At 46.4% G+C, this 15,469-nt stretch overlaps 1 protein-coding gene across 1 annotated transcript; it reads left to right on the plus strand.

Moving 5' to 3' along the window:
* Positions 1-9,983: 9,983 nt before the first annotated feature.
* Positions 9,984-12,300, plus strand: LOC142004501 (olfactory receptor 10A4-like). The gene is made up of 3 exons (XM_074982145.1): positions 9,984-10,967; positions 11,540-11,551; positions 12,001-12,300. The coding sequence occupies exons 1-3, from the start codon at positions 9,984-9,986 to the stop codon at positions 12,298-12,300; spliced, it is 1,296 nt and encodes a 431-aa protein (XP_074838246.1).
* Positions 12,301-15,469: the final 3,169 nt, after the last annotated feature.

Below are 15,469 nucleotides of genomic sequence, written 5' to 3' on the forward strand. Positions count from 1 at the left end.
TGCAGCCGCACCCCTGGGTGGTTAATGCTGCAGACGCTTCTTCTCTTCCTCGTCCACCCACTCCTCCTCGCTGTGCCCTTCTGGGCCTGTGAGTCCAGCACCTCAGGATTCTCCGGGTGTTCCGCAGGCCGTGGTGCTGACTCTGTCTAGGACGACCTGCACCCATGAGGCAGCTCAGAAGCTCCACACCAGAGAGATTTTTTGTGTCCCAGGCCTCCTGGTGCCCCAGACACAGATCCTTTGCTTTGACTTGGACCTGCTCCTCTTCCATCTTGTAGCCCTTCCCATGAATTCCCAGAGCAACTTTCTCATAGACTTACTCATTGCCATGGAGTGGTCAGAGCTGAGCAGTCCAACCCTCTCCTCCACACAGCCCAGGATGTCCAATATCTCTACATCCTGCAAGCCCCTGACACACAATGGCTAGGAAGCTTAATTAATCCCAGGAGAACTCAATATTCCAAGAATGCAAATTTATGTTACAGCCAAAGCAAAACGCCACCATGCAGTGATATTGACATAGCTATCCTAGAATGTCTGTGACAAAACCACTGTTTGGAAACAATTTTGAAAGAGCAGTTGAATTATTTCAAAATGCATTTAAAGAGCCAATTTCAAAATAACCCTCCCTCCACACCCCCATGTATTTCTTCCTGGTGAACCTGTCTTACCTGGAAATCTGCTTCACCAGCAGCGTGGTCCCAAAGCTAATGGTTCACCTCCTGGTGGAAGAAAAGACCATCTCCATTGCAGGCTGTGCAGCCCAGATGTACGTCAACCCCACCATGGGCCTCACCAAATGCTGCCTCCTCACAGCCATGGACTACGACCGTTATGTGGCCATATGTCACCCCCTGCGCTACACAACCATCATGATCGGCCGGGTGTGCTCTCTGCTCGCGGAGGCACTCTGGGTGTGTCTTCACTTGCATTCCTCTTTTGAAAAGGGAATAAATTCAATAAATTGTGTTAAATTACGGAAAGAAGGATTCTTTTGAATATGCGGTTTACTTTCTAAGGGTATCCAAAATATGTATACTCATTTTTATTTCAACTCTGTCATTTCTGTGTCACTCCAGCTCTTACGGCAATAAATCACCCCAAAGAGAAACATTTTCTGCAAAAAGTCTTTTCATAGAATCGTAGAATCCTAGGCCTGGAAGGGATGTGAGGAAGTCATCTAGTCCAGCCCCCTGCTTCCAGCAGGATCAACCACCACTAAGTCATCCCAGCCAGGACCTTGTCAAGCCGGGACTTGAAAACCTCGAGGGATGGAGAAGCCAGCACCTCTCTAGGAAACGCATTCCAGTGCTTCACCACCCTCCGGGTGAAGTAGATTTTCCTAATATCCAACTTACACCTCTCCCTCTTTAACTTCTGACCAATGCTCCTTGTTCTGCTATCCACCATGGAGAACAGTTTCTCACCCCCTTCTTTAGAGGTCTCCTTCAGGAAGTCCAAGGCTGATATTAAATCACCCTTGAGTCTTCTCTTCTGTCGACTAAACGTATTAGGTTCCTCCTTCTTGCACATTTCTGCGTAGCCAGGTTATGGAACAAGGACCTACGTATGGAGAAATTCAGTGTAGATCTTTTGCTACTGAGAGACCTGTTAAGATTTACAGCAACTAAGGAACTATAAGAACGGAGAGATAGCCGTGCTAGTCTGTATAATATCAAAACAAAAAAAGCAGTCCAGTAGCACTTTAAAGACTAACAAAATAATTTATTGGGTGAGGAGCTTTCATGGGACAGACCCACTTCTTCACCCCATAGCCATACCAGAACAAATTCAATATTTAAGACACAGAGAACCAAACATAGGAATCAAGGTTGACAAATCAGAAAATATTATCCAGGTGAGCATATCAGAGAGCAGAGGGGAAGCCAATGTAACCTGGAGCCTGTTACAATAGAGGAAGGAATGATTTACACTGTACTTTAATAGCATGGGACTGTGTATGGTACAGAAAAGCAGCGTCTACACGTGCACGCTACTTCGAAGTAGCGGCACCAACTTCGACGTTAGGAGGAGAGACGTCGAAGTCGCTAACCTCATGAGAGCTGCGTCTACACGTGCACGCTACTTCGAAGCAGCGGCACCAATTTCGAAATAGCGCCCGTCGCGTCTACACGCGTCGGGCGCTATTTCGAAGTTAACTTCGACGTTAGGCGGCGAGACGTCGAAGTCGCTAACCTCATGAGGATATAGGAATAGCGCCCTACTTCGACGTTCAACGTCGAAGTAGGGACCGTGTAGACGATCCGCGTCCCGCAACGTCGAAATTGCTGGGTCCTCCATGGCGGCCATCAGCTGGGGGGTTGAGAGATGCTCTCTCTCCAGCCCCTGCGGGGCTCTATGGTCACCGTGGGCAGCAGCCCTTAGCCCAGGGCTTCTGGCTGCTTCTGCGGCAGCTGGGGATCTATGCTGCAGGCACAGGGTCTGCAACCAGTTGTCAGCTCTGTGGATCTTGTGTTGCTTAGTGCAACTGTGTCTGGGAGGGGCCCTTTAAGGGAGCGGCTTGCTGTTGAGTCCGCCCTGTGACCCTGTCTGCAGCTGTGCCTGGCATCCCTATTTCGATGTGTGCTACTTTGACGTGTAGACGTTCCCTTGCTGCGCCTATTTCGATGTTGGCCTGAGCAACGTCGAAGTTGAACATCGACGTTGCCGGCCCTGGAGGACGTGTAGACGTTATTCATCGAAATAGTCTATATCGATGTCGCAACATCGAAATAAGCTATTTCGATGTTGGCTGCACGTGTAGACGTAGCCAAAGAGTAAAAATCCCCCATTGCCATTCTTCAAGGGCCTTCAGACACATTGGGCTCAGCAGCAACTGTTTACTCATTTTTGCAACCCTCCCTCCTGTGAGTTGTAAGGACAGAGGGAAAACCTGCATTAGTCTAATAAGTCTGTAGATTAAGATAAGAGTAAGATCAGATTTCACAGGTACAGCATCTTCAACTAGGGAATGAAACTACAAGGTAGGCTACAAATAAATAATGTCAGACCACAAAGATTCTCCGAATAAAGTCCATCAGGCGTGTGCCCTGCAACAGGAAGAAAGTTTGTCATTGGTTTCTTTATTTAATTTTCCATAGATGTGTGGAGAACCTTAATGTGTGTGTGAATGTATGGGTTGTGTGTGTGTTCACATGTATCTATCTATCTATCTATCTATCAAATCCAGTCAAATCCACCTGTTAGTCGGTCAGTTAGTATCATTGTATATCTTGGGCTCTGTAGCTGTATTAGAAATCACTTAGTTTAACAATTATGGGTCGGGGCAAAAGCTTTACTTCATTGGAGTAATGATAACTTACACTAGGGGACATTCTGGTCCCAGACTTTGATCATACCCACGAGAGTGTTATGAGGAAGAGAGGAGCACCTTCGGCTCTACTCTGCTCTGATTAGGCCTCATTTGAAGTATTTTGTCTCGTTCTGGGCATCACATTACAAGAAAGATGTTGAGGAATTGGAGAAGGTCTAGTGAAGAGTAACAAGGATGATTAAAGGTCTAGAAAACATGAGCTATTAAGTAAGACCAAAGGAACTGATCATGTTTAGCTCAGAAAAGAGAAGATTGAAAGGATACATGATGGCAGTTTACAATTTCCTGAAAGAGGGTTACAGTGAGGAGGGAGAAAAATTGCTCTTCTTGGCCCCTGAAGATAGAACAAGAAGCAGTGAGCTTAAACTGCAGCAAGGGAGATATATGTTGGACACTAGGAAAAACTTCCCAACTGTCAGGGTGCTTAAACACTGGAACAAATTGTCTAGGGAGGTGGTGGAACCTCCACCACTGGAGATATTTAAGAGCAGGTTAGATAGACATGTATCATAAATGCTGTGGATGGTGCTTGGTCCTGCCAGGACGGCAGGGGAGTGGACCTCTTGAGGTCCCTTCCAGTTCTAGCATTGCAGGATTCTGTGATTCCGTGAGTGATAGGAAAGCATCAAACCTGCCCTGACTCTATCCATTATTTTTACAGTTGTTTTGATGGTGGCATTTTCCTTCTCCCACCTCTTGTCCTCACTCCCATCTGTTCCCCAACCCACCTCATCATCCTGTAAATCTACACAGAAATGCTCTTTTGTAAGGAGGGTGTTGTCTTTGAATGTGAATGGGACCAGTCTGATCTCTTCTCATAAAAGTCAATATTTTGCATTTGGTGCCCAAGAGTTAAGTGCCTTTTAGCTGAACTTCCCCAACCCTCACTCCACAAAACATCTGCTTCTTTTTCAACTTTCATGTTCCCTGTATGTAAAAGGGTTATCTAGATACCTTGAAGACCTCTAAAGATATCTCTCAGGTCCCAGTGACAGGAATTCATAAAAACCTTATTCCTCATGGCGAGTAACTCACTGCATTTATTTCAAACTGGTCTAAAAGTCCATTAACAAAGACACCAAAATCCCTTCTGAATAAATGATTTCAACTCTGTTCATGTTTTCCAAGAAAAACCTTTGACTTTGGTGGATGTTTTTAAGTTTCCGTTCTATTTCCTAGTACACATTTTGAAGTGAGATTAGGTCTTCTGCTCTTTCAAATTTCATATCAATTAACAGTGAAAACAAACATAGGAACACTGGAATTGGTTATAAAATTCAATTTCCCAGGCAGATCTCCATTTACTAATACTGAAGAAATGCTGACAAATGGCACAGTAAGTTCCGCAACATAGCGTGTAAAAGACAGAAGAATTCCCACCCTTCTCCAAGTTCCATCCAACGAGAATATCATTTGTTTTGTTTTTCCTTCTTCTCGACAGTGCATTTTGCATAGAGATCCCCCAGAATTTCCTGAATTTTTGTATGTTTGTTTTAGTTTTCTCTCCCTCAGTCTCTAGTTCCTTTGGAAACATGAAAAGTGGCCGGGAGCTGGAAATTGTGTTTCCCAGCCAGCCCTGCATTTACTGCAATAGCCATGGTGAGCCAAGCTGGTCTGAAGAAGGTAGAATTATTTCCACTTCTTGTGCAGGTCTGCATATTTAGAGATCGTTCTTCCCCTTTCTTTGAAATTATCCTATGAGGGGCACTTCCCAGACTTTCACCAGGTTTTCCTGATGATGTTTAATTTAAATTTTTTTGTGCGATTCCTTTGATTCTCTCTGTGTGCCTGCCGCCCCATTTGGACGGGATAAACCTCTTGTTCTCAATGTGGTTGTGCGTTTGTCTAGTTGTTTCTGACCGTCCCCTGCCCACACTGGATGAGCCTTCCCAGAGCTGAGCTGAGCTCAGTGTTTTCATTACATGCACCAGGCTGTGGCCCTAACTAAGTGTCACTGTTGGAAGAGTCGAACATGACCAGCATTGAAGCTGTTGTCATTCCCCAACAACTTTGATGGACTGGTCACATAGCTCAGATAGCTGATCAGCACCTCCTCAAACGGATTCTGTTTTCCAAGTTGGAGGAAGGATGGAGGAATGTTGGTGGTTACAGCAAACAATATAAAGACATGCTGAACGCACACATGAAAAAGTGAAAACTGCTAAATATCAGTGCAGCAGGAAAGGTCCCGGGGATTACAGTGGATGAGAGGCTGGATATGAGTCAACAGTGTGTCCTTCTAGCCAAGAAGGCTAACGACAGATTGGGGTGCATTAGGAGAAGCATTTCCAGCACATCTAGAGGAGTTATTATTCCCCTCTACTCGGCACTGGGGAGGCCTCATCTGGAGTATTTTCTTCAGTTCTGAGCCCCCCGGTATAGAAAGGATGTGAATGAATTGGAGAGGGTTCGGTGGGGGCAATGACAATGATTAAGGGGCTGGAGCACATGACCTATGAGGAGAGGCTGAGACACTTGGGCTTATTTAGTTTGCATAAGAGAAGACTAAGGGCTGATTTGATAGCAGCCTTCCACCTCCTGAAGCGGAGCTCTAAAAGGGACAGAGAGAGACTGTTCTCAGTAGTTATGAGCTATGTCTACACGTGAACCCTACATCGAAGTAGCCTATTTCCATGTGGCGACAACGAAATAGGCTATTTCGCTGAATAACGTCTACACGTCCTCCAGGGCTGGCAACGTCGATGTTGAACATCGACGTTGTGCAGCACCACATCGAAATAGGCGCTGTGAGGGAACGTCTACATGCCAAAGTAGCACACATCAAAATAAGGGTGCCAGGCACAGCTGCAGACAGGGTCACAGGGAGGACTCAACAGCAAGCCGCTCCCTTAAAGGGCCCCTCCCAGACACACTTGCACTAAACAGCACAAGATCCACAGAGCTGACAACTGGTTGCAGACCCTATGCATGCAGTACAGACCCCCAGCCGCAGCAGCAGCAGCCAGAAGCCCTGGGCTAAGGGCTGCTGCACACGGTGACCATAGATCCCCGCAGGGGCTGGGGGGAGAGCGTCTCTCAACCCCTCCGCTGATGGCTGCCATGGAGGACCCCGCTATTTCGATGTTGCGGGACGCGCAACGACTACACTTTCCCTACTTCGACCTTGAACGTCGAAGTAGGGCGCTATTCCCATCCCCTCATGGGGTTAGCAACTTCGACGTCTCACTGCCTAACGTCGATGTTAACATCGAAATAGCGCCCAACACGTGTAGTCGTGACGAGCGCTATTTCGAAGTTAGTGCCGCTATTTCGAAGTAGCGTGCATGTGTAGACATGGCTATGGATGGCAGTACAAGGAACAATGATCTCAAGTTACAGAGAGGGAAGTATAGGTTGCATATTAAGAAAAAACTATTTCCCCAGGAGGCTGGTGAAGCACTGGAATGTGTTACCGATAGAGGTGGTAGAATCTCCATAACTAGAGGCTTCTAAGTCCCAGCTTGACATAGCCATGGCTGGGAAGGTTTAACTGGGTTTCATCCTTCTTTGGGCAGGGGGGCTGGACTCAATGATCTCCTGAGGTTCCTTCCAGCCCTCGAATTCTATGATTCTATAATTCTATGAAAACACTTAGAATTTCTGAGGCACCTTATAGACTAACAGATTTTTTGGAGCATGAGTTTTGGTGGGTAAAGACCCACTTTGTCAAAAGAACGGAGGTGTGTCTGAAAAAGTGCAGCTTTGGTGTTGACCATTGGAAGAACCTTGTTGACGACCATCCCCACTAGAGAGAAGTAATCCATGACAGGGTTGAGCAATCTGAGGAATCCTGCTGCAGTGTAGACATGGAGAGGAGGAAAAGAGAAGCAAAAACTGTCCCACCTTATTCCAGCAGCTCCCAACACCTGACCATTCTGTGATAAGAAACTTTGGCTCCAGAATCGGGCTGATCAGCCGTACTCACAAATAGGAGGGCGACATGAAGACTTCTTGTTCGTTTTTGAGTGGCCACCATGCCAAGAATGTCATTGATGGAAGAGGCTGGAGAACTTGTCTCCACAGAGCACAGCTGAAGTGTACGCAGGAGGGCAGGAAGGAGGGGAATTTGGGGAAGTGGGTCAAACCCACAAAAGTGCGTTTATCTAATGAATTCATTAGTCTTTCAGGTGCTACAGGACTGCTTGTTGTCTGTGAATGCACCTATTGGTATCTGTCACAGTCAGTTCCAGTGTCTTTTTCTTTTTTCCCCCAAGATATGATTGATGCTGAGAGTGACCCTAGAGGGAACCTGGTCTGGGACTCATGGAGGAAAATGGGCCCTATTGTTAGGGCAGTGGGGTCTGGAGTGAGGACTCAAGGGATCTGCTCCCACCTCTGGCAGGAGAGTGGAGTGTATTGGTAAAAGCAACAGGTAGTGAGAGTCAGAGCTCATGGCTTTCCCTTGTAGGTCCAAGACAAGGGTGAGCCCCACAGTGTGACCACGTGGGGTCCTGGGTCCTGGGTCTTGTTCCTGTCTCTGCCCCAGACTCTTTCTGTTGTGTAGCTTTGTACACATCATTCCTCCTTCCAGAGGAAAAAAAGAGTCATATGATTTACTGCAGTAGACAATGTGGCTGATCCTCGTCATACAACTTCACCTGAAATAAACGACCTAGTTAATTACGTTTGTGTACAAATTGAGGCCGTGCTGTTCTTCCTCCAAGGAATAACACAAGAATTTCCTGCAGGGATGTGGTCCCAGCAGCCAGTGAATGAAATAAAAACATCCCAGTATCCCTCAACAGGTATCGCATCAGCAGCTAGGGGACGGGATTCATTTTTATAAACAGGGTAGGTATAAATAAATGATTTAAGCCCCTGACTGTTCTCCCACTGAACTCTATCGGGGTTGTGACACAGGCTGCAATTGGAGCAAAATCACATTACTGGTTCCTTCAGATGAATTTTTCAAACCTGCAAAGAGAACATTAGGGTTTGTGTCAGCACCGGATAGTGCTCAAATCTATCTCTCCATCTATCTAATATATCCCCATACACCATATCTGTCTATCTATCCCCAAACACCGAATCTATTTATTTATCTATCTATCTATCCCCATACACAGTATCTATCTATTTATCTATCTATCCCCATACACCATATCTATCTATCTATCTAATCTTAAGCTAGTTAAATTTATATGTCAGTCTCTCTATTGATCTGTCTATGGATGTGTAGGTGAGGTTCCCTTCCCAGAATTTCATAATGCCCATCAGAGTGATCGGTGAGCTCCAGAAATAGCAGGAGTCTTTTTATTACTTTTGTTGTTAGATTGGTGGATTTTTTTTTCACTTTTCCCTACTCTCGTCTTCACTCCCTTTTGTCCCAACCCTTCTGAGGTGGAAAGTGGCTTCTTTAGGTGTGTTTTGCATATGGACCTGAATGCAGGAAGATGCATGGGGCCAGTCTGATCTATTCTGAAAAAATCCCCTGCTTGGATCCCACCACAGCATGTGAGATGTGCCAGGTGACCAAGAGTTAAGCACTGGCCTCTTTCAGCTGAATTTCACATGGCCCACTCTTCATGGAGCATCTGCCTCTCCCATTGCTTTCGTCTTCTCCTGTTTATAAGCAGAGGGTCCACTTGTGTTGAAGAGCTCTGAAAATACCACTCCACGGCCAGTGATAAGGATTGACACAGACCTCATTGCTAAGGGTGAGTCAATTTCTCCATTGACTAAGATCTGTTCCAAATGTCAGCCGACAAATAAATACATGAAAGCCCTTGTGAATCAATAGTTCCAGGAATACTGAAGTTTTCCTCGAAAAAAAAAAAGTGATGTTGATGGCAGTTTTTATTTTTTTATTTGATTTCCTTCCGTCTTTCCCTGCCCATTATGCAGAGGCTTAGTTACTGTACACTAAATTTTGCATCAATCTGCTATATCACCTACCTATCTCTGTAAGGTCTATCTCTCCTATTTGAATCGTCCACTATGCCAAATGCCAGAGTCTTCACATATTTTTGTTGTTCATTTGGCAGATATGAAAAGCTGTAACTGCCAGTTTACAGCCCTTTTCAGAAGGTTTGCATGTATTTTTCTATGAGTCTTTGAGTGTCTCCTGCCACATTATACTGGAAGAGCCCATTCCTCTTTGTTTGTGCTTCTAATAACCAAGAGAATGGCTCTTGGATTGTGGCAGAGTTTCAGGCATCAAGAGAGTTCGCTTCCCATTTCCGGAACTGCTGACTCAATGCTGACAATCTCTCTCCTTCAGCATTTCCTGGGTAGATTTTTTGCTGCTCACCAGGATTTGATGTGTCATGTTGAGACCCTCGTAGGAAGGGTGTGCAAACTCTTTCATTTCTTACATTTCATTGTTTTCACCTTTGTCATGTCACTGTCATGCCAGCTTTTACAATGTTCCTTGTCAAGAAGGAAGCTTAAAGTAAAACATCAGTGGAACAGTCCCTTACACCGTAGGATCTACCTCCTTGTGAAATTTCTTTTAACAAGGTGATGGGATAAAGAGCTTCCATGGGTGGAAATCACAATATCTTCAATTATACACATGGAAAAGTTAAGATTTACACCACTTAAAGAACTGGCATTCACTCTTTATATTTGAAAGGGAGAAAACAAACATTGTAGCATTCCATATGCCACAGATTCAGTTTCACCATTTCTTTCTTTCTCACACCTACAGATGACCTACTCCAAGAGCGACCCTAGGGAGAACCAGACCATCTCCGATGTGCTCATCCTAGTTGGGTTTTCATCCCTGGGCAAGCTGCAAATCCTTCTGTTTGTGGTTCTTCTGGTCATATACCTGGTCACCCTGATGGGGAACCTCCTTGTTATCCTTCTGATAAAGCTTAACCCCTCCCTCCACACCCCCATGTATTTCTTCCTGGTGAATCTGTCTTACCTGGAAATCTGCTTCACCAGTGGTGTGGTCCCAAATCTATTGGTTCACCTCCTGGTGGAAGAAAAGACCATCTCCATTGCAGGCTGTGCAGCCCAGATGTACGTCAACACCATCATGGGCCTCACCGAATGCTGTCTCCTCACAGCCATGGCCTACGACCGCTACGTGGCCATATGTCACCCCCTGCACTACACAACCATCATGAGCGGCCGGGTGTGTGCTCTGCTCGCGGGGGCTTCATGGTTCATTGGCATCTCAGTGGAAGTACCAAAGACCATGTGGACCTTCAATCTGCCCTTCTGCGGCTCCAACCGCATCCACCACTTCTTCTGTGATATCCCACCAGTGTTGAAGCTTTTATGCATTGACGCATGGAAAATTAGGAATTTTAGTATCAGTGTGTCCGTGCTGTTTATCCTCTGCCCTTTCTTGTTGATAATCCTATCGTATATATGCATTATTTCCTCCATCCTAAAGCTGCAGTCTGTGGAGGGAAGGCGTAAAGCCTTCTCCACCTGCTCTGCCCACCTTGTGGTGGTGACTTTGTTTTACGGAACAGCCCTTATTAACTTCCTGACGCCCAAGTCCAGCAACACCTCAGAGGGTGATCAAGTGATTTCTCTCTTGAACACAATTGTGCCACCAGTGTTGAACCCCATAATATACACTCTGAGGAACAAAGAGGTGAAAGAGGCCTTTAGAAAAACAGCTGAGAAAATTATCTTTGCCCATAATGGGAGAAATTGGAGAATGAAAATTAAGGTCAATGAAAATGGGAGAATTAAGGGAAATTCATAAATGTTTGGTTGAATTAATCACAATCACTTTAATGTTTTTATTTATATTTCGTCATTTGAAAGGGTTGGATCTGTTCTAAACCTACAAGGTTAATGAGGAAAAAACCCTTCTTACAACTGCAGAGAGGCACTGTGGCGCATTATAAGCTTTCATGGGCAAAGACCCACTTCATCAGATGCACATGAGAACACGATAGCTTATGCTCCCGGTGTGAGAACTTCAAACCTAGAAATCTCAAAGAAAAATAAAGTTCTCCTTGAGAATCATTTCATGCAGGTATACGTCAACCAGGTGGAACAGTCATGGCAGGGCACTGACCCTTAGGCCATGTGGGATACTGACAGGAAGAGGGATGTGAGGTCTCCCGATAATGAGTTCTTTATGGGGTGCAGAAGGAGGTCAGAATGGTCTGGTTGTACCACCAGGTCCACCAGACTCTGCAGCAGGTCCCTCTGCCGTCTGAGAGACAAGAACTTCTCCTGCTTTCGTTCCTTCTCTTTCCTGTGCCCTTTTTATCTCCTCTCCATCTCCTGCAGGTAACCACCAAGGTGACTTGGTCAGGGCTGCTGATGGTGTGGGCAAAAAGGGCCATTCTTCTGGGGCCCAGATAAGATAAAAGGGTCTGGGCCCCCCTGGAAACAACTGACCCCAGCACCAGCGGTGCAGTGTGCCTATCCTCACCTTTCACCACTCCCAGGAGTGGCCTCAACCGGCTGCAGCCTTTAAGGATTGGAAGGAATCTTCAGCCAGTGGGAGGTGTGGGGGCTGTGCCTGTGAGCAGCAGTGTGCCGAGACCTCCTACCCTCCTTGACTCGGTCCTGCTACGAACCAGGGCTCCTCCTGGGGGGGAAACCAGGCCTTGGTTCCACATGCAGCCGCATCCCTGGGTTGTTTATGCCGCAGACTCTTCTCATCTTCCTCATCCACCCACTACTCCTCGCTGTGCCCTTCTGGGCCTGTGAGTCTGGCACCTCAGGATCCTCCGGGTGTTCCGCAGGCCGTGGTGCTGACTCTGTCTCGGACGACCTGCACCTGCGAGGCAGCTCAGCAGCTCCACACCAGAGAGATCTTTTGTCTGCCCGGCCTCCTGGTGCCCCAGACACAGATCCTTTGCTTTGACTTGGACCTGCTGCTCATCCATCTTGTAGCCCTTCCCATGAATTCCCAGAGCAACTTTCTCATAGACTTACTCATTGCCATGGAGTGGTCAGAGCTGAGCAGTCCAACCCTCTCCTCCACACAGCCCAGGATGTCCAATGTCTCTACATCCTGCAAGCCCCTGACACACAATGACTAGGAAGCTTAATTAATCCCAGGAGAACTCAGTTCTCCAAGAATGAACATTTATGTTGCAGCCAAAGTAAAACTCCACCACGCAGTGATATTGAAATAACTATCCTAAAATGTCAGTGACAAAACCACTCTTTGGAAACAATTTTGAAAGAGCAGTTGAAATATTTCAAAATGCATTAAAGAGCCTATTTGGAAATTGCTATTTTGAAATAGGCACTATGAGTGTGTCTACACTTGCATTCCTCTTTTGAATGGGAATAAATTAAATAAATTGTATTAAACTAAGGGAAGAAGGATTCTTTCAAAGGTGGGGTTTACTTTCGAAAGAGCAGCATCTACGCTGGTTTTCTTCTTTCGAAAGAAGTTCTTTCAAGATAAGAATATGGAAATGAGTTCCCAAATATGTAAATATGTAACTCATTTGCACTTTCCATTTCCCTCAGTTACATACGTCTCTCAAGTGAGGAATGGAAGTGTAGTCACACCGTATGGCTGTTTCTACACATGTCACTTACCTAAAAATTTTTGAGAAGAAATGGCCTCCGGAAGAAGGAGTTCCTTCCAGAAGACCCCCCAGGGGCTGCGCTTCTAAACGGTGTTTTGGAGTCTGGAAGAACATCTTCTGGACTCCAAACCACGTGACCTTATGCTAATGAGGTGCTGGGAATTTGCACCCATGACTCATTAGCATATTGCGGGCCTTTTATTAACATGCCACTTTGGAAGAAATGATATAGTTTTCTTTTCTTTTTTTTTTTTTTTTTTCCCTACCAACCAACACTGTTTCTCAACAGAGATGGTGCGGTAACTAAGGTCTTTGAAAAAACACAAGGCTATAACTTCTACAGGGGGGAGGCTATTTAGGACCCATAGTCTACGTCTACACATGAAGCCTACATCGAAGTAGCCTATTTCGATGTGGCGACATCGAAATAGTCTATTTCGATGAATAACGTCTACACGTCCTCCAGGGCTGGCAACATCGATGTTCAACATCGACGTTGTGCAGCACCACATCGAAATAGGCGCTGCGAGAGAACGTCTACACGCCAAAGTAGCACACATCGAAATAAGGGTGCCAGGAACAGCTGCAGACAGGGTCACAGGGCGGACTCAACAGCAAGCCGCTCCCTTAAAGGGCCCCTCCCAGACACAGTTGCAATAAACAGCACAAGATACACAGAGCTCACAACTCGTTGCAGACCCTGTGCATGCAGCATGGATCCCCAGCTGCAGCAGCAGCAGCCAGAAGCCCTGGGCTAAGGGCTGCTGCACACGGTGACCATAGAGCCCCACAGGGGCTGGAGAGAGAGCGTCTCTCAACCCCTCACCTGATGGCTGCCATGGCAGACACCGCTATTTCGAAGTTGCAGAACGCGCAACGACTACATGTTCCCTACTTCGACGTTGAACGTCGAAGCAGGGCACTATTCCCATCCCCTCATGGGGTTAGCGGCTTCAACGTCTCGCCACCTAACGTCGATGTTAACATCGAAATAGCGCCCAACACGTGTTGCTGTGACGGGTGCTATTTCGAAGTTCGTGCCGCTACTTTGAAGTAGCGTGCACTTGTAGACACGGCTAGAGAGTGTTTTTCTTTCTCTTTGAACTTCACTGTTAGCGTGTCTGTGCTTTCTTCAATGTTTGAGCGTTACAGTCACATCTCAGCGGGGTATTTCATATCATCAGTCAGCCTCAGAATTTCAGGTCAGAAAGGTCCTCTCTATCATGTCCTCGGACCTCAGCTATCTCACATGGTGTTAGGCTTCTTGACGCATAAGCAAAGTCTTGACCATTGTGGCTTAGCCTTCAGGCCTCACATCAGGCTCATAGAACATGAACTTAAGTTTCAGGCTGTCATCTTACTTCAATTACAGGAGACATATGTAGGTAGAGGTAGAAGGTTTAGTTGCTTTAGGAGAAAGAGCCATGCTGATATCCCCAAGGTGATGAAGAGGAAATGAAGGAAAGCACCTGGGTGTGCAGCGCCTTGGGCATTGGCCCTACCTGTCCCGCTGGTTTGGCGTGTGTCTGGATTACCACCGGTGTCCATGGAACTGCCGTCATTCGAGAGTGGCCATCTCTCTGTGAGTGTTGTGGCCCTGCCCATGGGTGTTTGCAACCATAGAGTGATTGTGTTGATACCAGGCCTGATCTCATGAGAAGCACTCACTTGACAAGGGATAAGCGAGAAAAGTGAATCAGTCACATGACCAGGGTGTTTGCGATCAAACTACCATCCCCCACTGGACAGGATGAGCCATGCACAGTCTGTGCCGATGGGCAACTGATTCTGCATCCCTTGTGAACAACCCCACATGCTTACCCAGGACTATTGTGCTCATGGAAAGAGCTTTAATTAACAGTTCATCCAAACCATAGAACAGCCACCAGACACGGCTCCGCCTTCCTCTGTGATGGGTCATTTGTGTGTGAACAACAACCCCAAAAGAAATACACCCCCTATCGAGCTGCTAAGCCCACTCCAGGCACCACAAAACCTCACGGCAACCCTGTGTTCCCACACAGAGTTTATTGTAAGTGTCTCGGAGCTTGTTCTGCTAACTGACCGGAGACAAAGAACACCATCCCATTGCCTGCTCTGAGCTTTGGTTGTGGGTCACAAAGAGGGAAATGGGCCCGAAGAAGAGGGCAGTGGGACTTGAAATGAGGCCTCCTGGGTTCTCTTCTCAGCTCTAGGAGGGGAGTGGGGCTGAGTGTTCAGAATAAATGGGATGGGGTGTCACAGCTCCTGAGGTCTCATCATGCTCTGAGACATGAGTGGGACCACAGGCTGTCAGGAAAAAGGAGTCAGGAGCCCTGGGCATTGTTCCTGATTGTGCCCCTGATGTTTTACATTGTGTTGCCTGCACTAATCTTTCCTCCTTTTAGACAATACCATTGTTCTCACTCCGAGACCCCATTGCCCAACCTGTTCTCATATGACTTCCCACAGCTAGTAAATCGTGTGGTGATTTTCACCCAGAAAACACACATGTCAATGAAGATACAACTTCCTATGAAATAATTGAACTAATGAATTTTGTTTTGTTGCAGTTAGTGGCAGGGTAATTCTTTCTCCAAGGACCATGACAGAAAATTTGCCTCAGGGACTTGTTCTCTGAAGCCAGTGAATGTAATAAAAACACCTCTGTTTCTTTCCACAAGTACAG

This window comes from Carettochelys insculpta, chromosome 32 (assembly GCF_033958435.1).
Source record: "Carettochelys insculpta isolate YL-2023 chromosome 32, ASM3395843v1, whole genome shotgun sequence".
Taxonomy (NCBI): Eukaryota; Metazoa; Chordata; order Testudines; family Carettochelyidae; genus Carettochelys; species Carettochelys insculpta.

Excerpts from the sequence above, each read along its gene's own strand:
- LOC142004501 (XM_074982145.1), top strand. The coding sequence starts at position 9,984 with ATGACCTACTCCAAGAGCGACCCTAGGGAGAACCAGACCATCTCCGAT.